The sequence below is a fragment of the Empidonax traillii genome, unplaced genomic scaffold (genome assembly GCF_003031625.1).
Source record: "Empidonax traillii isolate 1590-97213 ecotype Southwest subspecies unplaced genomic scaffold, ASM303162v1 scaffold765:size308305, whole genome shotgun sequence".
Classification (NCBI taxonomy): Eukaryota; Metazoa; Chordata; class Aves; order Passeriformes; family Tyrannidae; genus Empidonax; species Empidonax traillii.
The window spans coordinates 44,677-68,988 of NW_020955958.1; the positions used below are offsets into that span (position 1 = coordinate 44,677).

The 24,312-nt window shown below is 44.6% G+C and overlaps 3 protein-coding genes across 8 annotated transcripts in view; 1 reads left to right on the forward strand and 2 right to left on the reverse strand.

Moving 5' to 3' along the window:
• Positions 1-1,896: 1,896 nt before the first annotated feature.
• CDPF1 (cysteine rich DPF motif domain containing 1) lies at positions 1,897-17,715 on the reverse strand. 2 transcript variants are annotated; one of them, XM_027901194.1, is made up of 5 exons: positions 17,631-17,715; positions 14,386-14,480; positions 10,575-10,698; positions 8,287-8,398; positions 1,897-4,003 (listed from the first exon to the last, which is right to left on the reverse strand). In XM_027901194.1, exons 3-5 carry the CDS (start codon positions 10,685-10,687, stop codon positions 3,854-3,856), a joined length of 375 nt encoding a protein of 124 aa, XP_027756995.1. In that variant the 5' UTR covers positions 10,688-10,698; positions 14,386-14,480; positions 17,631-17,715; the 3' UTR covers positions 1,897-3,853. The 2 variants fall into 2 exon arrangements, with proteins under 2 accessions (XP_027756995.1, XP_027756996.1); XM_027901195.1 differs by lacking the exon at positions 17,631-17,715 and adding an exon at positions 15,151-15,377.
• Positions 15,661-24,312, forward strand: part of TTC38 (tetratricopeptide repeat domain 38) — a 37,730-nt gene continuing 29,078 nt past the window's right edge. For 4 of the 5 annotated variants that reach the window (XR_003573187.1, XR_003573188.1, XM_027901174.1 and 1 more), the window contains exon 1: positions 15,661-15,894. Coding sequence is in view for 3 of the 5 variants with exons in the window: in XM_027901174.1 (XP_027756975.1) it covers positions 15,757-15,894 (138 nt within the window). In the remaining 2 variants the exon portion in view is untranslated. The remainder of the gene's footprint in view (positions 15,895-24,312) is intronic. The other variant, XM_027901170.1, reaches the window with a different exon arrangement.
• On the reverse strand, positions 17,961-24,226 carry PKDREJ (polycystin family receptor for egg jelly). The gene has a single exon (XM_027901167.1). The coding sequence runs from the start codon at positions 24,053-24,055 to the stop codon at positions 18,059-18,061; it is 5,997 nt and encodes a 1,998-aa protein (XP_027756968.1). The 5' UTR covers positions 24,056-24,226; the 3' UTR covers positions 17,961-18,058.

Here is a 24,312-nt window from a genome sequence, read left to right on the forward strand (position 1 = left end):
TCCTAAAATCGAGGTTTTAACTTGAGTTCACCAATCCAAAACGTAGTTTGTAGAACTGAATTATCTTTGCTTTGCAGCCTGGTAGCTCGTTTTCCTTTGAAGTCTGAAAAGAGCTAAAAAGAAGCTGCATTCGGTTCATGCGCCAGCGCTGGTGTTTTTGGAGGAACTGACTCGGGGCTCACTGGCAGTAACAATGTGTGCTCAGGATTATTCCCTGCCACCTGCCCTGACAGCGAGCGGCAGCTTTTATAGATGCATTTTCAAACCCATGATTTGGCAGCGCAAACCAAAATGTTGAAATGCCATTATTGGCTTTCCCATGGGAGTACAGGATTATAAATAGAACTGAATTCAGAGTCTGCTTATGGGGATTCTGTGTCTCGTGATGCAGGTGTGACAGTCTGTGCCTACAGCATCCTGCTGAGGAAATGAAATACGGGGACAAAGGTACCTTTCAAAGGTATCTACCTTTTATCTTGCTGTAATCCAAACACAGCAGTTACCACAAGCACAAGCTGTTACAAATGCTCTAGCAATCATCTGTACTTCCTTTTATTTGTAACAGAAAATTTGATTTCCCCAAATTGCTGCAACTTGACATATTCACCTGGTCGGTGTCACCACAGAGGTGTGTTGTCTTCTGAGGTGTTTGTGTCGTGTCTGTCAAAGCTCTACTGGATTCCCAGTGCTCTCCTGCAGCCACTTCCTCCCTCAGTCATGCTGGCAGTGAGAAACACCGTGTGAAAGGGACTGATGGAGCCACTGCTTTACACTGTGACACAGACCTGGTGTAACTGAGCCCTCCCGAAGGAAGGCAGGGTGTTTCCTCCTTTCTTTTCTCCAGTGTACTTACAGGGGTTTTTTAAAATCTCTTTTCTGCTTCTGAAGCTGGGGTGTTGGTTTTTTTTCTTGAGCTCCTTCACTGATTGCATCAGTCGATCTTGTCAGATTCCATTGCAAGGATGTTTCGGTACAGAATTCCTATTGCAAGGACCTCAGTTCCAGATGAGCTGCCTCTGCCAGGGCATAGCCAGCATGCATGAAAGAGACTACGCTGATTACAGGTTCGACTTTAAGGAAGGACCACAAGATTAAGCAAAAGGTACTTGAAGTTGTTTTTTGGTATTTTGGTATATTTTCTCAGGTTGGATACGAAGGTACCATAATCCCTATCATGGTAAGGACACCAGCCTTATGCTCAGTGCATGGAGCTTCATGGCATTCTTTATACTTGAAATTAAAAAAGATTGGCAGGATGAAAAATCCTGACCCACCAAAATAGCGGCAGCGCACAAGCAGCGTGTTGCTATCCTGCCGTGTTGGAGTGCAGTGTCATCAGCCTGTCTGGATGTGCTGCAGAGCCGGGCAGAGCTCCCACACCTCGGGGGGTGACGCACCCACACACCACGCAGCGCTGCTGCCCACACCGAGTCGCCTGGCCCATTGCATGTCCCCACACAGCATCTCCCCACGAGACACAGTGCCTTGGCCCTCAGGAGAGGAGGAAGGTTGATGGATTTGGTTCCTTCTGTGGTAATAACCGTTCTAATCAGCGTCCCAACGGGACACATTTGCACAAGAACTCTCCCTCAGCAGCTGGACAAAGTCTGTTTTAGGAGCTTCTGGGATGAGCTGCATCCTGTGTGGCATCCTGCTGTTTCCTACTTGCTCAGAATTTTCTTTAGGAATGCAGCACCGCAGCTTAATTATGTCATGATGTTAAGGCCCCCTCTCACATCTTAACTGGTCTGTTAGCTGGTATGACAAAAAAAAGCAGGGTGTTTAATGCTGCCAGACCCTAATCACTGGAGCTAATGAGTGTTCCACTAAATCAAAATATCAATATTAAAGAGGAAAAAAAAAAAAAAAAAACAGCTCACTGTTTCCAGTCACTCATTTTTAGAGATTTTTGGGTTACATTTAATTACAGTAAATACAGAACTTAGAAAGAGCACACATTTCTTGCAAGGAGTAGTCAAACCTAATTCTCATGGAATGCTTGTTTCCCAGCAAAAACCACTAATTCAAGCCAAGTTCCCAAGTTTCTTTCTGTCAGAACAATGCAAATGACACTTCCAAGGACAAATTAAAGCTCTGGTCTCACAGGGATTTTTAAGAACGAATATATATCTTGCACTTGTGAATGTAAAAGTTACATTTAGCTCAATACAATTACACTTCTCAAATGTTACCAGCCTACTAGGATGAAAAAACTTGAACTAAACATTTTTTCTTTTTTACATTCTGATTTTTTTTGTCTTTAAAAATAAGAGGTTGAATTCACAGTGTTTGTATAGAGACTGGTAGGAACCTATGTGCTTTAAAAAAAGTAATCCTTTCAGACTGAATGTAAACCAACTTAATTTGAAATACGGTTTTGCCTTAACGGTTGTAAGAAAAATAAAGTATTTTTAAAAGTGAATTTACTGCCTTGTGCTAATCTTTTATTTCCAGGAAAGGAGCTTAGTGCAAAAAGGTATCTGAAATATTGACTTCTAACATGGATCTTTTTTTTCCACAATTAGAGACATATTTTATGTCTTAAAGCACTTAGAGCTTGAAAAGGCTACTAATAGGTCCTTTATTGCTCCTCTAGTCACTGTAAGAAATTCTAGTCCTTAACAGAGGACACCAAAATACTATGTCCAGAAAAAAGAAAGATTTTAGGACACTCAGGTGTCCTAATAACTAAAACTAACTCATTGAAATGATGATGATTTCTTTTAACAGAGACATGTTCATTCTACTAAAATGATCAGGTTTAGACGTTGTTCTATGACAAGTTATATGCATGGATGAGTTGAGAAAAAAGAGATGTTAACCAATGCAGTAACAGGTTCTGAATAATGACCAACAAAAACTTGAGTAAAAAAGGTGATTTTGTATTAGGGAGCTTTCTAAACATATCCTTAGGGTGTGTGACTCTGGTTTTACCTAAAAGCCACCTAAATCATCTTTTAAGACAGTCAAAACAGGTGACTGAGAAGCTAACTTTTGAGCTTAAAGAAACTGCTGTTTCTGTAACAATTTTTTACTCTTTTTTAACTGAAACTGTTTCTGACATCCCTATTATAGGTGCAGTTTAATTGTCCAGTTCAGAAAGAATTGAGCTTATTAATGGAACTTTTTTATGTCCAGATTAACTGACGTGAAAGTGAAAAGGAAGTCACCTTTATTGTAAAGCATAAACTTGATGTGTTCAGGGTCCCCCTCAGTTACTGTACTGACGTGGACTGGAAGGTTGAGTGACTGCAAGTGCAAAGGACTTGTAAGTATTTTTATTGGTATTTTATTATAGGAGCACCAGTCTTCAGAAGTCTCAATGTATTGATAGTATTGAGATTATCATCTTGAAAAATTCAGGTAGTTCTATGGTATCAGTGACATTGTCTCGTAAAGGTTTATTTTAGACTTAAAAATAAAGCTCTAAATTCCCTGTAATAACTGTAATCTTACCAGCACAGCACTGCCAGATAAAGACTGGTGTATGGTGACTTTCTTGGATGAATTAAGCCAGTTAAATGTGTCTCAGATAACACTGTAGGCGTGTCAAGAACAACACAAAGCATTAAAGTAGCAAATGTGTAAATTCGGATGTGGTTCCTCTGCTGTTTGGTTTTTTGCAACAAGCACTTTACACGATGACAGCAGGCTCATCTGCCTTCCTTCCTGGGAGTCATTCCGCTGGCTCTGCAGCTGCTGCACGGTGATGCTGGAACCCAGTGTAAGGAAATGTGTTACTCTCTTCAGTAGTAGTGAGCTGATGAAGGTTACTTCTTTAAAAGGAGCAATATGCTAGTCTCTGAACAGAGAGAGGAGAAACCCCAGCCAAAGAACTGTCACTCTTGGTCCTTCAGGATTTATGTTTTGTATGTGTTTTTTTGGAGGATTTCTGCTGGGGCTTCCTTTTATCCATGTCTTCTTGTATTTCCAAAGGAAAGGCCTTTATGTTTTCCTTCACACAGGGGAGACAGAACCTTTTGGTGTAGAACAGACTACATTCCTGTAAAAAAATAACATTATTAGCAGGATACACAAAATGGAAATGCTTAAGTTCCAGTCTCATTAAACTACATTTCTATTTAGAATCCTTCTAAAATTAATTATTTTTCTAGGCTGGAATATTTCAGCGATTTTTCTTACTCAGTAATTCTAAGATCTGGTTAGAGTCAACTGGGTGAAAAATAAAACCTAGGTCTGAAATAAGCACTAACCAAATCAGCTGTTCCACTGCTCCTATTGAAGTGGCCTTCGCCAGCTCCCTGCTGCAGGGAACAGCAACACACCTCCTTCAGCTGCCTCGTCCTTCCAGCATCATCCATCCATGTGTTTCCTGGCCTGATCACTGAATTCCAAATAGGATTTCTTGGGTAAGCTGGTGCTGCTGTTTCTGATAGATTACTCTTGGAGAGTTAGACATGAATAAAGATATAATGGATTCCATTATATTTTGGTTTTACCAGAACAGCAAAGTTTTGCTCTAAAGCTAAAATCCTGGTTTGTGAAGATTTCTCCCTTCTGGGAGGGTCTTCCAAATTCCTGCACTGGTATGTGAGACTTGCAGTCTCAGCACACTCATCCTCACCAATCTCCACAAAAATGGCCTGGAGGCCAACACAAATACCAAGTAGGTATGCAGGGGGCTGTGAGCTCTCAAAGACCTTAGCCACTTTTCCTTAACTCCCCAGAAAACGACTCTTCGTTCCATTAATCCATGTGCCTGTGTTGTCCTAGGAGAATAGGATACTAAAAGGTATCACTATTATATCCATATCACAGAGGTATCCAATAGCCAGAATAGCTACATGAATTCCCCTCAGATGAGACAATTCAAATGAGATTTCATCCATTACCCACCTTTACCCTCAGTGAATGTACTCGCTGGTTAAAACCTAAAAACATACCTGGTACTAAAGCTTGAGCTGATGGCTCTTCTCTGAACTCTTGATGGCAAAGCATAAAAGCTGCTGTGCACAAAGAAGATATTTTCACTGTCCTTGAAATGGAATGGCACTGCAACCAGACAGACTCTGTTCACAGCTAGTTTGGTTGTCAGCAAGTGCTACAGACCCAGTATTATTTTTTACCCAGGAGCTGTCACCAGATGTTAGTTACTGAATAGGGAGAAGCAAAACCTATGGAATATTTTAATCTATGTGCAGTATAGAGTTTGAACCACTAAAAGAGAAGCTTCTTAATGTATTATTCCTTTGCCCTGCAGCAAGACTGACGTCCATGGTTTTCCTGATGTGCTGATCACCAAATTCCAAATAGGATTTCACGGGTAAGCTGGAGCTGGTGTTGCTGATGGATTATTCTTGGGGATTTAAGCATGAATAAAGACATCGTTTTAGATAGAACTGGACATCTTTTGGGGAGAAATGGATGCCCTGGGTCTTACCTACATAGCAAAGACCCTTGCCATGGTCATTTGTAGCTGGCTTTCTTCTGGGGGCTTGGCTTAGCTATTCTTGTGTTTCTGTCCTTGCTTTTGTTTCCTATGTCACTATCTAGACTTTAGCAGCAGATTCAGCTGGTAATTATATCAAAATCACAATCAGCCTGGTTCCATGTGACTTGGAAGCTTGAAGAAACAACTTCTTTCATCCGTTGTCCTTTTCTGCATCGACTGCAAGGCCCCTTCATAATTCAGGAACTAGTGTGAGGCCTTCGTCTCTGAAAAGCCTTGAAACTGGATTTCAGTTGCACAACCTCCAGAGCCTATTGTTTTTTGTCTCTTGGTATCCTTAATACTTTAGGCTGCCAACTGAAAAGGGAGATTAGGGTTTGAGTTGGTCCTGCTATTGTTTGCATTGCAGCCCCCCCTCATCTCCCCCTGGGTAAGCTCAGGGCTCCGAGTGGTGGCCCCTGGGCCACAGCAAAGAGGGGCTGTTACCCCATCCTGCAGGTGAGATTTCCAAAGTTAAGATGTAGCTCCTCCCAGGAAACACAGGGGCTCAACTTGCATTCTTTTGGCTAAAATGTGCTGCCAGCTGGTGCTGATTTTGGGGATTTAGGCACATCATGACTATGAACCATTGCACACCTGAGTGCTGGGTCCACAAACCCTTAGTCCTCCTCTTTTAGTCCTAACTCTTCCTTTAATGCCCTGCAAATTAAACTTACTATGTAGAGTCAAGCCCTTCTTTTAAACCATTATCCTGATGCAGTTCTGTGTTTAATTGGATGATTCTTTAATATGTTTTCCACTTTCCATGATCAAGACAGGAGGGAGCCATTGAAATTTCAAACTTAATAGTCCAATGCAGGCAAAACTGAGGTACCAAAGCATGCTGCCAGAGTTTATTTCTGTTTTGACATGAATCCTGTCTGAAAGTAATGTATACAGGGGTAGTATCTTTACCACACTATGTAAAGGAATGTTTCTGCCTGTCTGTATCCAGGACTGACCCTGCATGACTGGAAGCTGATGGAAAGTAGCTGTAGTATTACATTTATCACTTAATACCTTACACTCATGTCCAAGGTCAGTGGTTAGTCACCTTCTGCTGAGGTGAGCAATAAGGGATGAAACTTGCTCCCTTTCCTCCTTTTTTCCCCCAAACCCACCTCTTTTCCTGTGTTTAGTAAGCATTGCAATAAAACAGAAATAACTGGTTTAAATTACTAACGTGGTCAGATTATATAATTTTGTCTCCACTTTTCTGAAAGGGAAATAGGAAGAAGGGCACTCAACCTGCCCAAGGACTTTCAAAAGCATTTTTATTCTCTTCCTTTTTGTGGGGTTTTGTCAGGTTTTAAGACATTACAGATAGTCATTAGAATTATTCCCAGTTGGACCAGAACTAATCGCACTTACCTATGCACTGTGATAAAAGATTTGTTGGTTGAGCAGGGTGACACATGCTGCAAGATGGCTGGAGTAAATTAACTGAGTGAAACTTCAGAGGATATCTGAAGATGTGAGTTTATGAGCACTATATAGAACAGTTGTTAAGTCGTGACTTTACAGGCACAGCAACTGTAAGGAAATGCACTTCAGCTAGCATGGCTTGTCTCATGAAAAGCTTAAAATCTGATCTGTATCTAAGCCTCCTTAGGCACAAAAGCTAGAATATAAATCCAATCCCTTTGCCAAATCTAAGGTCAGAAAAGTCTTAATTTTGCCACATGATAGCCTAACACTATTTTGATTTCCATAAAATTGAAAGCAAGCTGCCACTAAAACCTTTCCAACCGGTCCAGCGTCTTTGCCAAAAAGGCCCAAGAAAGTGTGATTTTCTTCAGCTTCAATTCTTATGTTGTAATGTTGTGGAAACACTCAGCCGAGGGTTCAGTTGATCTACTTGGGTCAAGCATAAGCAGGAATCAAAGCCAATCCACATAGACATGATCCTAACTGTCTCTCTCTGTTGCCTTGGATAAGTTTTTACTTCTCTGGACTTTTAATTTGCCCTATGAAAGAGGAATTTTTCCTAATGAAAGAGGAATAGAATGTGTTTACTTACTTGTAGTGTGGGTGTTTAAAGCAATAATTATCATTTCTGCAGATCTCTCTCAATGTTACCTAAGCAGTGTTGCTAAATACATTTTGAAACCGTAGTCATATGTGTGATTCACTCTCTGGCCTGGCCAGTTTGGTAAGAAATTTATTCTCAATTATTTACAATCAAGGTTTTACATCGAGTGATACCATCAAGGGAATCTTGAAAACTCAGATAACAAGCAGTAAATGATTGACATATTTCCACAATAGGCAAAATAAGCAGGACTGTTAAATAGATTAGAAGAGGCTTCCATTGGCTCACTGCAAGTGTCTTTGCATTACCATGGCCTAGGTTAACTGAAACCAAGACAAGAAAAAGGACCATCTACATTGACAAAAGCACACTGTGTGCAAAGATCCTGAGAGGCTGAAATGCTGTATTTCTGACAGATTGAACTGCCACACTTGGAAATATCTGTTGAACCCTTCATAAGTTCAAGACACTTCATTTGGGAATGAAAATAGCTAAATGTGCTCAGGTTTGTCCAAAATGTGTCTGTGTTGCCTCTACTGTTAAAAAGGAAGGCTAAACCTGACATTTTGTCTACCAGCTGCTACTCCAGATCTTCTTCAGAGAGTGAGCATGGCATGACTCAGGCAGAATCCATAAAAACATACAATTATGTACAATTAACATACATGCAGTGGTAGGACAAGGGGGAATGGCTTGCCTTAAAAATAGGCTGTTTGGGTTTTTGCTGCTTGATCTTTCTCTAACAGGTCACCAGGACTGAAACAAAAAGAAAAGATTGAAGCAACTTGTTTTGCTTGTTACTCACCGCTCCAACACACACTGATCTGCTACACAAACTGCAACGAGACCCCAGGATGAGGAATTTGTCCTTGTCAGGGGTGAAAGGATCCTTCATGACATACGCTTCTTCCAAAAGCCTGCAAAAGAACAATATCAGGCTTTTGAGGGTAGATTTCACAGGAGGGGACAGTTAAGAGGGGGAAATTGTGGAGGCTAAAAGGTTATCAGCACTTTGTACTTGATTTGCTAGGCCTGCTGTTGTACATGAGGCAATGGAGCAGCTCTGCAGCTCCTTTTCAATGCTGCAGCTGCCTTAAGTCCTACACTGCACTTTCTGTCTTCCAAAATTAGGGCAATTGGTGAGCCTTTCAATATCACCTTACTAAATTTTTCTGAATGCTTCTACCTTAAAGTAATTGTTTCTCTTCCATTTTTTATGGCAGGCCCCCCTCTGCATGGCCAACTTCAGTACTTTGTCAAGTTACCGTTTCAACTGCATGGCTTTTAATGAGAAGTTCTCTTCCAAAGCTGCACACACGTGAGTATGAAATGCAAAGGTTTTACTGCTCTTAGGTATGCCACTGCTGTAAAGGTTCCCACCCCTTGAAAGGAGGAGCTACAGCCTTGCAATCACCTGCAGTGTGCTTACCTTATGTCACAGACTGTACTGGTTGCTTCAGGGTATTAAGGGAGTCCATTTATTAATAATTTGGCAACCTGCTTGGGAAACACTACCGGCTTTACTCTTCCTGGGAGCTCCAGGCAAAATACTACAGAAGTCAGTTGGGTGTCTGTCTGCACAGGGCACCCAGCAAGGCTGGCTTACTCTCAGGCTTAAGTCAAACTTGGATTCTGGTAGTAATATGGATAAAAGGTATCCTGTTAACTCATACTACCTTCTTCTGCCTATGCACACACACACAGAGGTATGAGTGTATTCCTCTCTCTTTTTCCTGCCCACTCACATAAGAAATTATATGGCCAGAGCCTTCCACTCTTAAGAAAGATCAGGCATCTTAACACGGCAGATCACTTTGTCAACAAGTCTCCTGGGACAGAAAGACTGGATTATGTGTGCAAAGCTCCCCTTGCAAGATTCACAGCCCTAACATAGCCCTCATCATGCAGAGCCCTGGCCGTTGCACAAGCCCTCACGTCTAGCACAGGTTTCCTGCAGCACTGCATTTGGGATGTGTGAGTAAGCCAGGAAGCAAGCCAAGAGAGATGGGGTATGAAGCTGTTTCATAAGTCTGTAGAGATGTGCTATGCTTCAGTATTATTCTTTTGCTTTTGGCATCTGAGCAATCCAAATAAAGCTGAGGCATTAATGCTGAGCTTGGATAACCTAAAGTTAAGATCCACATTCAGCTTCAACTCAGACTCTTTAGGAATGGACCTGATCAAAGGTGAGCCGTTGCTCTGCTGAGTAGAAGAGGGAAAACCAGTAACGCTATGGAATTTGAAATTATAAAAATACAACTGCCCAAGGAAAACAGCCCAAGCAGGTCATCAACAGCTATTTCCATTCTGTAACACACTGAGTAGTTTTATTGGGGTGAAATGCTGAGTACATGCCTGACTTCCAGTCCCAGTGAGCTCCTGACCATGTTTACCTGACAGGTTCATTGACCAAGATAGCCTCCACCAAGCTACTCATGCATTTAAAGCAAAGCACTTTATTTTATGAGGACTTTAACGTCTGCAGACAAAATTATAATGGCATAGTTTCTGGTTAAGCTATCCCTACTTAGCAGAGGTGGAAAAGGCTTCAGTCCCTGAAAATGTAAACACATACTGTATATCCACACATTTTAACGTAATTCAATGTGACAAGGGATTGTCTAATTCACGCAAAAAAGCACTGCTGTTCAGAACTCCAGTTTGTGTCAAATGGCTTTTAAAAAGTGTTTTTAGCATATGTATTTCATTCATGCTGTGTGTATATATTACCCAGCTGAGGGAGGCTACTGTGAGGAAAGGGCTATTCCCACAAGTACTAGGCTAGCAGTCAACAGTATTATAGCAAGAAAATACTGGTATAGGTAAATAGCAAGAGTGGTCAGTGGGGCCACGAAATAGGTGAAATACAAATCTTTGCATGGCATGGAAGCAGGAGGGAAAGCTGATTTTTGCCTTTGCTATCAACGCTGACAATTTTTAACATTCCTTCCCTTTGGAAAAAGATCACTTAAAGTCTCAAATTCAGGGGCAATATGGCACGTTGTTGGGCTCATGCAGTGCACACTTTTGCACAGTACAAGGACTCTAATGCTCTCAGCAGAAATGAAGTCTGTGACGCCAGAGTGCACTTACACAATAGAGTGTGAGTTTGGCGGCTTTGGCCCATAGTACGTGTAGGGAGCTGTTAACCCACAGAGCTGACACTCGAACTCTCCTGTAGGCTGAACTTCTTTAGGAACATCCATCTTTAGGCTACCTACAAGAAACACAAAAAATCTTTTAGCTGGAAGCATGCCTGCAAGGAGATTAAAATGACCTGAGACATCTGGCTATGCAAACTAAAATTCAGTTAAAAACTGACTATTGGAAACCTCGATTATTAAGTCTTTTCTCCCAAACCAAGCTGGTTTCTCACATACCAGTTGAATTTTCAATTTCATTAGACAGGTTTATAAATTGCAGCCTGGGAGCATAAATGTAAGGTTCACCTATTAACTTAGAACTTGATCCATGAAAGAATTTAGGTGACAAAGCACAAGGCTGTAGATCTGGAATGAGATCTACACTCCCCAAGTGTTTCTCAGCACACAACTCCCTGTCTGCTGCTGTGCAGAATCCCAATCCAGCTCTGCAATGTCTGTCTCCTCCCTCAAACTGCAAATTGGGAGCCATGAAAGTGTTTGGGACCATTGTCAAGAGGCAGATACCAAAAGGAAGGTGTTGCAATGATTTACTATGTATTTTTCTTTGCTTCTGGTTCACCTTTGAATAGAGTTGTGGAAGCTTACCCCTGGCTCCCTGTTCTTATCTGGCTTCCCATGGAAATGAAGCTAATGTAATCACCCTGCACCTAGATAGAGTGTTGGCCCATTCAAGCCACACAGGACAGAGGAGTGGGTACCTTTAAAAATGTTTAGGTCCTATAACTTTAATGAAAATAGGCAGATAGAGAAGGGGGGGGGAAAGCAAGGGAAGACTGCTTTATCCTTATGAAGGATGCCCACGTATTTCTATAAAGCAGAGATTCTGTACAAAGGAAAGCTATAGTGCGTCCTTCTGGCAGACTGCAGGCCCACCCTGCAGAGGTTATCAGTCACGAGATAGAAAACACAGGAATTCATGCTTTCATCAGCTTTGGTGCTTACAAATTACCTGTTTAAAATCCTGGCCATTGATTTACATTTGGAAGCTTACCCTTCACGAATACCACCAATATCAGTTGAGAGTCATACCCTGAGCTTTTCCAAAAGTGGGATGTGACGAGTAGGCTTCCAGGATTGATTTTGCTCTGTATGCACAATCCTATCACCCACAGCTAACCATGTGCATGCCCAAACATTGCACCAATTCATGCATGAGGTGTGGTTGCTGGTTTGCAAACTGGGTATATTCCCTCACCTGCACCACTTTCTTGTACAGATAGGCTCACCTTGCAATCATCAAGAAAACTATAGCTTTTGGCAAAAAGCCCTCACACTTTGCATGGCATACAGTGTTCTGCTGCCAACTCATCAGCTTTTCTAAGTGAAGCAGAGCTGGCATCAAGCTGGAGGTGAGCACTAGGAACTCAGATCTGGGCAGCATCTCAGCAGACAGGTCGTGTGTGCTCACAGCTGAGCACATACACAGCCTGCCAAAGGACAATACCCTTTCCAGCTGATTCAATCCGCTAAGGCCACGTCTCTATTTATGCTTTAGCTCAGCTCAGGGGTTTTCTTTAGGAACAAATTGACTGACTGTCCCTCCTTACCACCCTGGGTTGGCATCAACTAAGCAGTCTTAGAGCACAAACCAGACAATTTCAGACAAAATAAAACCAAAACATGTGCTCCAGAAGCACACGTAACACACACCAACCTGAATGCCCAGCTGGTGGCCATGCAGCCTACAGACTGGAACCAGAGGTAAACTAAAACATCCCAAAACACAGACAGTGGGCAGCTGATATCCAACACTTACTAACACAGTAACAAATAAAAAAAAAAAAATTTCTTCTTTCAATGTCTTTTTTTTCCTCCTCTTGCTTTAAGGAACTAAATTGGCTTGCAGAGGAATCCAAACGCTGCCAACAGGAGCACAAGGTAAGAGACAAAATTGCACCACCAGCAGAAAGGCAGGGCTCAGCTGAGGCACCTGTACATCCCTCCTTTAGTGACAGTAAGCTGCTATTTCTGCCCGCCCAGCAGGGTGAAATTGAATCCTTGGAGACATATGCTGCTAAGGTGAATTAGGGGCAAGGTGAAGCAGAGTTGAGACTACTTGTCATCTGATGTTCCAGATGAGCAGGGAGACCCTCAGAGGTGACAGAGGCTTCACAACAGACACCCAGTTCAGAAAGTCTTAGCCTGTTAAACCCTGAAATTTCATTTCGGAAATCACCTCCCTTACCCCATCATTCCCTTACCACCAGCCTTTCCACTGCCATTCCTGGCATTTCAATAGTGCAGAGAGTTCTTCAAATGCAACACAAATGGGGCTGGACACTGGTTTAGTAAGTGAATCTGCCCTGCGAAAACCTTAGGACTTTGGAATGAATGTGTCTTTAAAATAATGCAAAATGCTAAGAACTACAACAACCACCAAAAAGTATTTATGGCAGTGAGGATCATAGACTTTGGAATGAATGTGTCCTGATCCCAAGTCAAAATAACAGCCCTGGGTTCAGAGCTGAAGTGCGTTAGATATAGAAACACCTGCTCTCTTATAGACCATTGGCACGTAGAACAGAATTTGTTCAATGACTACCACTGGGAAGGAATGATATCTATGTACAAACAGATTTTTGGCTATGCCAGTTGAAAAGCATATGATCCTGCCTGCAAGGCACAGATGAATTTATGATGCTTTCCAGTTTGTTCCCAGCTTACAAGTCAGTGGTATCAGCTGTACCAAGTTGTATTTCACTGGGAACATCATTTGTCCTGAGAGTTTGTCTACATCAGCACTTGGGAAAGTTACAGTCACTAAAGGTATGAGGTTAATGAACGTACAGATTTCAGAGCGAATGTTCCAACTCAGAAGTTAAGTTTGGTATACAGCAAAGTGAAGCTATTCTCCTTCTGATGAAAGATAGATCTAACGACAAGTGTATTAAGCTTTCAGTTTCTGCATGTGCTTCACCTTTAGTCTAACCCACCCAGCAGACAAGTCCCCAAGATGCACTCTTTCACAAAGAGTCACTTCCAAAACGCTCATCTGCTTTATCTTAAAGAACGGTGTCTTTATGCCATAAACCCACAGTCAAGACAGACTTGGTTTATCACAATGGCAGTTCCTTGGTTTGGCCCTACCTACCATCTTAGCAAGATGCCTGATGTGACAGTTGTCATGAGGGTTCTGTGTCCCCTCCAGACACATGAAGCATGAATGAGAACTCATTTCTCTCTAGCAAACCAGAGCAGGATAAAGGATCTCTTGAGAAGAAAGTCTAGGGCGCTAATCCCTTCATAACAAGGACAGGCAAATTCGTGGCCACAAGTGATCCAAATCATCACCAATGCTACCACTGGTTTCCTGTATTTTCCTTGGAAATCACAGAAGCAGCGCCATGTCCCAGTAGTGTGTCAAAAGTCTGACTGGCTGACGCGTGCCGAACTGGTCTTCTACAACATCTTGTCTAGAAATGAATTCTGTCCTATTTTTTCCACTTTAACTGGAAGCCACGAGGTACTTGAATACATTCTTTAAGCACACGCCCAGCTCTTCTGGAAAGAACAGTTACCCACATGTGCTGGGTTACGAAGGAATCACTGAACTAGCATGCTCAGCAGCAACCTGCCAAGTCAAGCCCAGAATGCTGCAGGACATCTGTGAGGTTGGCCCACATGTCATGGCCAAAGGTGAAACACACAGATTTCAGTGCCATAGTAAGGAATTAATTGCAGAAAAAGAAAGGCATGGGCTAGATGGTGCTCTATTTCTCCATGCTGCCTGCAGCTAATACCTGATATGGATGTGGGGAAATGGCTCTCAGTGCAGTTCCCTTGAGACTCCCTAAGACTTCAGAGTGGTTCTGCTTGGGGCACTCTGCTAAGAGGCCTGGAAGGCATGCCAGAAATAATAAATCACTGTTAAATTGTCAGAGTCAGTGGCAAAGCAGTGGCACAGATAAGTAATCTGATTTTCTTTGCTTCAAACCTCATCAGCACAAGTCTTTACAAGGCATAGCTTAAGCCCCTCTCAGGGGGAGGAGACTCATGTATTTCTGAGTCACTGATAAACTAGAGAAACTACACAGGAAACAAAGTGCCTGTAAACAGAACCAGACTTTAATTTGAAAGGGTGTCAGATAAAACCAACATTGACACCTTTAATCCTCTCCAATCAAACTCTTGCTTCTTTTACCTTCTTTTACATTTTCCTGTTGATGGCAATAACCTATTAAAATAATCACAGCTTGATTTTCTTGAGGAAGGAGTGCTCCCTAGTAGAAGGGCAGGAGCCACTGAGTTCATAGTCTGGTACATGCCAGTGTTTGGTGTGATGGAAATTTAAATACACTTCAGCACCAGGAATGTACTTGCCTTTTTCAGAAAAACGATCTGTTGCCTAGTTGCTCAGGTAGTAGATGAAACAGCAGAACCTTCTTACTTGCCAGTTAATCCCCAGGTGAACAACTCTCTCCCTCTAGTTCCCTCACGTTACTGCCTGAAGGCACGTTCAGGTCACCTGTTGGCTGCCTCCCTGCTCTTCCTTTGAGGTGACTTACCTTGGTTTCCTTGTAAATTAGCCCAGGAATGTAATTTCACCAAGTGTGGCCATTTGGAACTTTTATCCTTATTCCCTCTCCCAAAGATCAAATTTAACCTTGACTTATTGCAGCAACTTTTCATTTTAGGTCGGGGGATTGTGCTGGTATTGCTGTGCTGTCTCAGCTCAGAAGGAACAGAGATCCCTGCAGGCTTCCCTCTAGCTGTGGGTCACAGAGCAGGCCCCAAGCCTCCATGGATTCCCTGTGGCAGCAGGATAAACACTCTAGGTGGTCGCAGATGTGAAAGGGAGCAAGTTTTCTGAACAACTGTAGGGAATGACTGAAGAGGGTGTGCCAGAAGAAAGAGAGGAGTGACACAGACAAGCAGCTCTACAGGCTACAGCTCTAGGTAAGGCTTAAGAACACTGATGTTTGTTACAGATTTGAGTGTGTGCTGCCTTTCTGCATGTGGCTCGAAGTGTGGCTGGTGAGTAATAACTTCACTAACGTTAGGAAAGTTATGACAAATCAAATGACCAAGTGGGGAAGAAGGTGTAGTGCAAAGTTACTATGGCCTGCAGTGAAAAGGAGATTTTTTAAAGGAGGCAGTGGTTCAGGAGTTAGATGGGCAGTAAAATGCTGGTGAAAATGCTTTCACCAGGCATCGACAAAAGAAACGTAATGAAACATCTGCTGATCCTCTCTTGCTTTATCCTGGCCTGGAGCAAAGAACAAAGAAGCCAAACCATTGCAACCACAAAGGTAACTAATTCCTTTCTTAATCTAAATCTCAGGTGTGTGCTTATCTGTTGGGAGTTTTGGGGCTCTTTACAGCTTTTTTTTTTTTTTTTAATATTGATTTTTGTGCCAGCAAGAACAGATTTAGCGAACAGACCAGGGCAAAGGCAATGCACAGGCTAGAGAGCTTGGCATCTCAACAAGCCTGTGGAGCATGTCTCCATTCCAAGTCACTTAAACAGCAGAATCCAAGTATTTTCCTACAAGTATCATCAAACTAAAACCTTCTTTGGTCTAAACAACACCAGACTGCTGCATCTGGATAGAATAAAACTTTCAGGGGACTCTTCATCGGGTTCTTGATGTAAGCTTGTCATATTTGTAGAGATCACAGACTGAGGCAAGTCACAAAGTAAGAGAACATATCACATAATGCTGCCATTATAACAGCTACTTTGCCTGTCAGTTATGTGGGAAATTAAGGCATGAAGGAAACATTTTTGGCATGGGATCCAGAAGCATCAAGGTCTTAAATTTTGTTTATATAAAACATACATTTCAATTGCAAGGATATAGTTATATATCCTTAGTAACTACTAGTACACAGATCCAACTCTGGCTCATAGGTGCCAGGAGCTGGAAGATAGTTTTATACCCAAGGTATAAAATATATCTATATATATCTATTATACCCAAGGTACAACTGGCTTTGTTCTGAAGGCATTTTGCAGTGTTTATAGAGACTCCTACCAACCCATGTCTTAGAGAGCAAATCTGGATTAAGTGTGAAAGCAAGCCACAAGATAACCCTCTCTAAGCAGAGAGACCATTTCTAGCATCACTGAAATATGGAGGTATTTTTTTGGGTTCTCAGAGCAGATTTAGAGGGAGGCTGTGGTACCCCATCTCTCATACATCTTGCAAACTTCCTACTTTCCCCTCATTTTTCAAGATGCGTACCTGATTGTTTCCATGGCTCTATGGTCCTGTAAACCCAAAGCTACACCACTTTGTTGAAGTGCAACCTCATACTGGAATTGTCCACATATGGCAGGAAACGAGGGTTTCCTCTAAGTTCCCCAAACTCCTTAAAGCTCCTTTGCGGATCTCCAAGGGCCACGTCCTCAAACAGCGCTGAGCTTCCCTGGAATCCTCTCACCAGCCCCCTTTGAGGTTCTATCCTGTAGCTCAAATATGAACTTGCAAAGCTCCTCAGAAAAAGCAATCTGTGGCCGCTACACCCAATTAAACAAGCAATATACTTTATGTCAAACCCCTCACTAAGAAAAAAACCCAAAACATCATATTCCAGCTTGGCCTCTGGCCCTGGAACCCTGAGTGTGTGCTCCGTTAAGCAGTGCCCTGGTCAGCAGGTCCTTCGCCCCCTCCCGGCTCCGTTTTCCCCACCCCGTTCCCGGGTCTCCCTCCAGCCGCCAGTTTCCCACCCCTGATTCCACACACCACCCTCCCACGACAGTTCCCGGTTCCTTCCCTGGCTCTCCCTCCCTCCCCAGTTTCCTCTCCCTCCGGCTCCAGTTCCCCGGTTCCCTCCTCGGCTCCCGGTTCCAGTTCCTCGCTGTCTCCCTTCCCGGCTCCCGTTTCCGGTTCCCGCAGCTCCCACTCCCCCCGCCGTTCCCGGTTCCTGTTCCCGGTGTTCCCCCGGCTCCGGTTCTCCCCTGGTTCCCCTTCCCCTGTTCCCAGTTCCTCCCTGGCTCCCTCCCGGTTCCCGTTCCCGTTCCCGGTCTCCCCGCGGCGCCCACCGAGTCCGTTCCGGGTTGTGGCGCGGCCGCCGCGGCTGCGGCTCGGTGCGGGCGGCAGAGGGCGCTGTGGGGCACCGTGCGGGGGCGGGACTGTGTGCAGGGGGTGTGGGGTGGCAGAGGGCGCTGTGAGCCCGTTCCTCGGCCCCGGCTTTCCCGTGGGAACACACCGGCACTGCCGGCTCCCGGAATATTTGCTCGGCCAAAGGGCAGAGTTCTGCTTAATAAGAAAATAGGGGCGAGGGAAGCTTTTTGAAAGAAACTTCTACTCAGGGCCTGGCTGTAGTCGAAACCGTTGTTAATAGCACTGATAAAATGACAGGATGACCGATGAAAACTTGAGTGAAAAGAAATGCCTTTATTTTAATGTTTGCCCTTTTCAGCATGTTTCCAGGGGCTTCTGCTGCCTGGTACCTCTGATTTCAGCGGGTTTAACGTGCACGTGTCTTCTCACCAGCACTCTTAGTTCCCTCAGCTGCATTTATCTCCACGTGCTTTTCCTGGGTAACCCAGGTGATATCTTCACAAAATTTTGGGCGCATTGTACTCAGAGCCGAGAAAAGCACCGATTTCAGAATTGAATGGAGAAACACGTTCTGAAGGAAGGAGGTTCCAGACGCAATTAGCCACTCCCGTGAAGTCTGGTAGCCATAGGACAAGCCGTACAATACAATGAAAAACGAGGACAGCATAGTTATAGTCAGAACCAGTGCCCACGAGACAGGCACACACCACCACCAAAGAACAGGCTCTGTGGCCGGGCACTTACGAAGTTCCCTGATGGTACTGCCTAATGATTTTCTTCGCTTCAGAAAGATATTCCCTTCTGCATAACCGGTAGTAAAACTGGACTTCGACGTCCTCCGGGAGGATGTAGCCCCTGGAGGGGATTTTGCATCCATCATCTGCTCCTCTGTTTCAATGACATTTGCAACTTTTTCAGGTAGTACACAATTATTCCAGGACTCAGGCTTGGCCTCTGGGTACATCTTAGTCACTACAGGAGTAGGTTCCTTCTGGGAATACTTAAATAAGGCAATTATTAGCATTTCCACGGGGATGGTAAGCAAAGCACATTCAATTCCTACTGCTATTGATCTCAAATACCTCAGGTATATTGGAGATTCTTCATTCTTATCAGTGTTAAAGAACATAATGTTAACAAGCAAGTTGAATAATATTACTGCTAAACATGTAGACAACCTTTGGAACCTGGTGAAAGCACCAGGGGCAGCGGGAGCAAAAATTGAGAACCACAGATGGTACTCTGTCATCCTCTTGTTAAAGTTAATAAGAAAATAGTCGATTCTGGGTAGAGGTGTCCTGGGGTCTGTGACAGAAAATTTCCAGTCTTCTGAGGGATTATCCTTGGCACAAGAAAGCCATTTTCTGCACATAAAGGACCAGGCCTTCCTGGTGGATGTGTTCTCAATTTCAGCTCTGCTTAAGAACCAGCTTGGAGATGAGCCATCGTTATTAAGCCTTACCTTGAAGGAATAAATGTCTCCCAAGTCTTTCTTAGTGGTTATCAGAAAGCAATCAGTGCTTCCCCGCTGGAAAGCTGGAGAAGGGTGGTGCCATAAACAACGGAATTTACTCTTGCCATTCTGGCCGATGAGCTGCAGAGCAACATCTGCTTTGGTTCCAGCTGTCAAGCGACTGCCTGTGTACAAAGTGACCAAAAAGCTCCCTTCATCAGAGGGGCTATTGTCTGGCAAAACCATAATGTATTTGATCTGCTTCTCAGCTCTGTCTTTTATTATGGCCCAGATGCACAAAAGAAAGTAGAGAGCAAAAATAGAGGCCACTGTTATGAGGGTCAGTGGGTTTCTAGGTATGTGTGCTATCAGGTTTCTTCCTAGATCTACTGTGTTGGGAAGAACTACAACTTTGGCTGCCAGGAACCTGATGTTGGTTGCAGTTTGGGCAGGCACACTCCTGGCCTTCCGTGCCATGTCACAGACACAGTGTACCTTCTGCCAGTCAGTCTTGGAGCCAACCTTGCATGTGTCTCTGTTCCATGGACTTCCAACCCCATCCAGAAATAGGCACTGGTCATTAAAAACGTATATTCCCACCAGTTTCCGGGTTGGGTACCTTACAACATAGCGTGTCTCCAAGACAATGGAGATGTTCTGCCTGTCTGTGCCGTTTGCCTGAGCTATGGCTGTCAGCAGCGACTTTGGGAGACAGATAATATAGGGACCCTGAATGCTACACTCAGCACTGGCTGTCCCATTTCCACTTGTAACTGTTGACATGTTGTGAAAAGCAGTAAACAAGGCTGTGGGCTGAGCACGAGTGACATTGGCACCTGTAAATATTTTCACCTTGAAAGTAGCTTTTAGTTTTGTAGTGATCTGGAAGTATATGCTCGTGGTATTGCTGCTGACCTCAAAACGAAATCCTCCAGTTGTGTAAGATTGTGTTGTATCAGGTCCCATTATTAACGGAAAAGTTGTAGATCCATTACCTTTCCTGGCAACAAAAATGTCTGCTTTTTCAGGCACGATCGCAACTAGATCCCCATTAGCCTTAGTCTCTGCCATTTTAAACCCCAAGACCATTGTTCTGATTTGTGCTGTATAACCTAACCAAGGGAAGGGGGTCTCATCAAACTCAAAAATGGCAGTGGAAAACACAGTACCCTGGGGAAATGCTGAAACATTTCCTTTTTTCAGTGTTGGATAAAAGCAATTCCTGCAGGTGTCGCTGGTAGGGAGAGCATTTGCACTGTTCCAGGCTTCACCTTTCTTCAGAGTGATATTCCAGTGTTCTGTTTCCATTAGAGTTTCTATTTCTCCAGGGACTTTGCCCCGGAAAGCTACCTCTGTTACACCTTCCATGATGGACAAGACTTGTTCAATTCCATCTGCGCTGACATTCTTGAGATCCGTAAGATCAGATCTCAGGATGTTGGACAAGCATCTCAGTATTCCACTGGTCTGAATTTCTGCTCCCTCAGACCAATGGATCTGATTTCTCTGTATCTTCAGAATTCCCGTTACTTCTGTCAGTTTCCTAACAGTGAGGGCTTGTGACCTAATGTTCATTTCATCAACTTCCTCTGTGATTTCAGAAAGAACAGCCACTACTTGGTTGACTCCCATAATGCTCTTAACCGAAATATTCAGGGCTGTTTTAACCAGGGTTTCCCGAAACTTAGCCTGAGGGAGCTGCGGACTTGATACAGTTTTAACATAGTTTAAGATTGAGGCTGCCAGATAAGCCAAATAACCAGCTCTAAGATCATCCCCAGTCTTTGGACCAGCTGTGCTTAAACTGCTTGCTGAGGCCAGCAGTTCCCGAAACACAGCAGGGAGTAATTGAGCGTTTGCTGGGTTCCGGACGTGGGCGTGCAAAGTCACTTGGGTAAACGCCCCAAGGGAATCACGGACTTGAACGTAAAGTGTCAAGCTGTTCCTGTGAGAGGATGCTCCAGGTGGGAGAAAAGATGGAGGAGTTTTAGGCTCAGAACCAAAGTACAGAATTACGCCAAACGTATTTTCCACCACAGAAGTTACTTTGGTAGTTTCGGGTACATTGGAAGCTACTATCACTTTATATGTCAGAGGTAAATTGCTGTCAGAAAATCCTTTGCATTTAACCACAAATTTTGTCAGAAAGGCTACACCCCGACGTGGGTTTACGTTACACCTGCCGGCCCGAGGAGGAGTGTTTACCTTGAATGTTTTACTGAAGATTGAGGTCCTACCATCCCAGGTACTTACTTTTAAGTGAAGTGTGTAGGATGGGTATGCAGGCTTTGTGAAAGTCAGAGCATGTATAGACAGGTAAGCCCCAGACCTCCCCGTTGATGTTTTGGAAGACCAATCAAAACTAATTTCTGAAGAGCTGCCTGACAAAAGGGACCAGTAGTAGATCGGCTTGTTGATTGGTTTACAGTTTAAGCATTTACCAGACAAGGCAAATCTCTCTGTTGGAATTAAAGTGCCACCACAGTTTTCAAGGCATGTCACGTCCAGATAGAGTGGGGGGCCGGCCTCCACCTCTACAACTTGATCAGCATAGCTTAACCTTCTGCCCTTATGAATCACTAGGCGAAAGTAGTATATGCTTCTTCCTGGGAGGGATTCTGCTGCAATTCTTTGAATGGGACCCGAGGGTGTTAACCAGCGCAAATCCTTCTGGGATGGATGGCATTTGTTTCCTGGCTTGAATTTCATGGTTTGATAATCTGTCAAATCTCTAGTGCAGTACCAAGTAAATGAGATTGATCCTTCCTCCGAATCAGGATCAGAGGATGCAGAGCCATCAAGAGTCCAGCTTTCAGAAAAACCCACCATGCGGAACTCACCTCCTGAAATATTTGCGATTAGATCAGCTCTCTCGATCTGAACATAAATTCTGTCTGAGCCCCTGAGGACTTGTGTGGTCCTAATCGGGATTACCTCAACAGTGAAATAAAACAGATACAATCCGTAATCTAAACTATTACTGGGAATAGTTAAATGTATCATTTCTATGCCAAAAAAGGCAGAAGAGTTAATTGGTCTTGACCAGTCCGGCGCAGTTTTTATGTCCTTAACAGGATAGATGCGCCAAAAGGGCTTCACGTTTATACCAGTCTGGCATTCTACGAGCAATCTGACAAAGAGGTAAAAAGATTCTGCCCTTTTCCGGTACAGGATAATTGCTTTGCGATCAGTTCTCTGAATCCACACCAAGGCTATCTTACACTCTTTTTGCTGGCAAACCACTGGTGCTTCTATGGTTTTTTCAGTATGGTTGTTGACTCTGACTCTTAGAAGAGCTGGTGTAGGTACACTGCCAGTACAGTTCACCTTTGCCACAAACCCCGTGTAATTCTCTGCATCAAAGGGTAAAGCAGAGCGACGGACAAAACGTGTGGCGTTTTTTACATGATCACTGTATGTGTACGTGCTGTTCTGGACAGTGTGGTCTTTTTGTGTTCCCAAGAGCTGCAGATGGAAGGTCCACTCACACTGCAGCATCGGATGTTGGGTGGGGATAAACCACACTAAATAAGTAAAGTTCTGCAGAAAAGAAGGACGGCTACTGAAAACATGTACTTCAAGGTCTCTTTCTGCCAGAGACCTAAACAAAGCCCTCTGCTGATTCATATAAAGATACATGTTGAACTTATACCACTGGAAGGCCACAAACTCTATGGTGAGTAAGTAGGAGAGCTCTTTGTGTTGGTAGAAGACAGTACGTGTGTTAGGGCGATCTGTGGAAATAGGGCTGTTGTTTTCTTTAGACGTGTAAAATGTTCCCTGGCTGTACCTGAAAATGTATGTGCTGCTGTTGGTCTTCCCCGGGTGAAGGTTGATGTGGGTGGAAGTTTGTCTGTTTGTGGTTAGGATCAGGGTACCATTGAGTAGGTGCAGTTCTCCTGACAGTTCTTCGAACCTCTTTCCATCAACATGAAAGTAAACACTGGCCACAACTATCTCACTCTGGTTTTGAGGTGTGGATATGGCACAGAAGTTGCTCTGTGTCAAAAAGGAACTGTAGGAGCAGAGCCAACCTCCTATAGCCTGTCTGTCCACTAGTCTATAGGCAAGTGTGCTCAGAGTCAGGGGCTGAAGCCTCCAGGACAAGCTGAGGGGCTGCTGAGAAACACTAAGGAGCTTGGAGCCAATGCTGAGGACATGCAGCAAGTCGGGCTCCACCTTGAGAGAGAGGCTGAGGCTTATCTGAGGCATCTGCTTGATAGTGACCGAAGCAACGTGGATCCCATGGTTTCTGTAGTGCACAGTCAAGCGGTAGCTGTGGTAGCTGGCACAGGTCTGTTGCAGCTCAACTGTTGGGTAGACAGCAGGTGGCAGTGGGTCTTGGTACTCACTGCTGGGAAGGAGAAGGGTCGAAGGGCTGCCTCCCCTGCTGCTGAAGAGATACTGCCAGCGGGCACTCTTGAGGCGTGCACACCAGCCCAGCTCCACTGGCTGCCACACGTGGATCAGACGTGTCTGCGGCCAAAGCACGAACAGCCGCACGTCCTGCACGGAGATCTCGATGGTCACGTTCTGATGAAAGCACCCAGGTGCAGCGCAGGAATCAGAGGAGCACTGCACCGTAAGGAGACTGGAGGCCCCGGGCGGAGGAGCGTGTCCTGCCTGCAGTACCACCTGGCCCGACCAGCGCGATGTGTTCCTCATCCAGGCCGAGTTCAGGTACCAGAAGCAGCGAGGTGGGGGTGGCGGCTGCCCCTCTGTCCACTCTACCTCCGGCCTTGCTCCCGGGACGGGCCCGTAACGCAGGGTCACGGTGCTGTTCCACAGGCACGAGACTCTGTGCTCGTTGTCCTGCCGCTGAGAGACTCGGCCGTGAGGGCCCGGGCAGCTCACCCGCAGGGGGGATGGCTGGAGACGGGGAGGAGACGCCCCCGAGCTCTGGGGGCAGCAGGCGAGCAGCTGCAGGAGCAGCAGGAGGTGAGGGGCCATCGCGGTGAGAGGGCACGGGGCGAGGGGAACGCGGCCTCACGGGCGCTGCCCAACAGCCGGGCCGGTGGCCCGAGAGGACCGGGGCGTCCTCTGGGGCGCAGCCGGTGAGAACGGTATTTAAGGTCGGACACGGCGGGCTGGAGAAGGGTCCGGAACAAGGAGCGAGGAATTTGGGCCAGCGACGGCCTCGAGCTCCCTCAGCGGCGCCGTGACGGCTCCGCACGCGCCAACCGTCCGCACTCGCCGCCCGCGCGACC

What these genes read in the sequence shown, in the direction of transcription:
- PKDREJ (XM_027901167.1), bottom strand. Translation starts at nt 24,055, where the DNA reads ATGGCCCCTCACCTCCTGCTGCTCCTGCAGCTGCTCGCCTGCTGCCCC.
- CDPF1 (XM_027901194.1), bottom strand. Translation starts at nt 10,687, where the DNA reads ATGGATGTTCCTAAAGAAGTTCAGCCTACAGGAGAGTTCGAGTGTCAG. An exon ending in CCAAACTCACACTCTATTGT is followed by an intron (nt 8,399 to 10,574) that starts GTAAGTGCACTC and finishes GTTCTTTTGCAG; the next exon opens with GCTTTTGGAAGAAGCGTATG. An exon ending in GATCAGTGTGTGTTGGAGCG is followed by an intron (nt 4,004 to 8,286) that starts GTGAGTAACAAG and finishes ATTTTTTTACAG; the next exon opens with GAATGTAGTCTGTTCTACAC.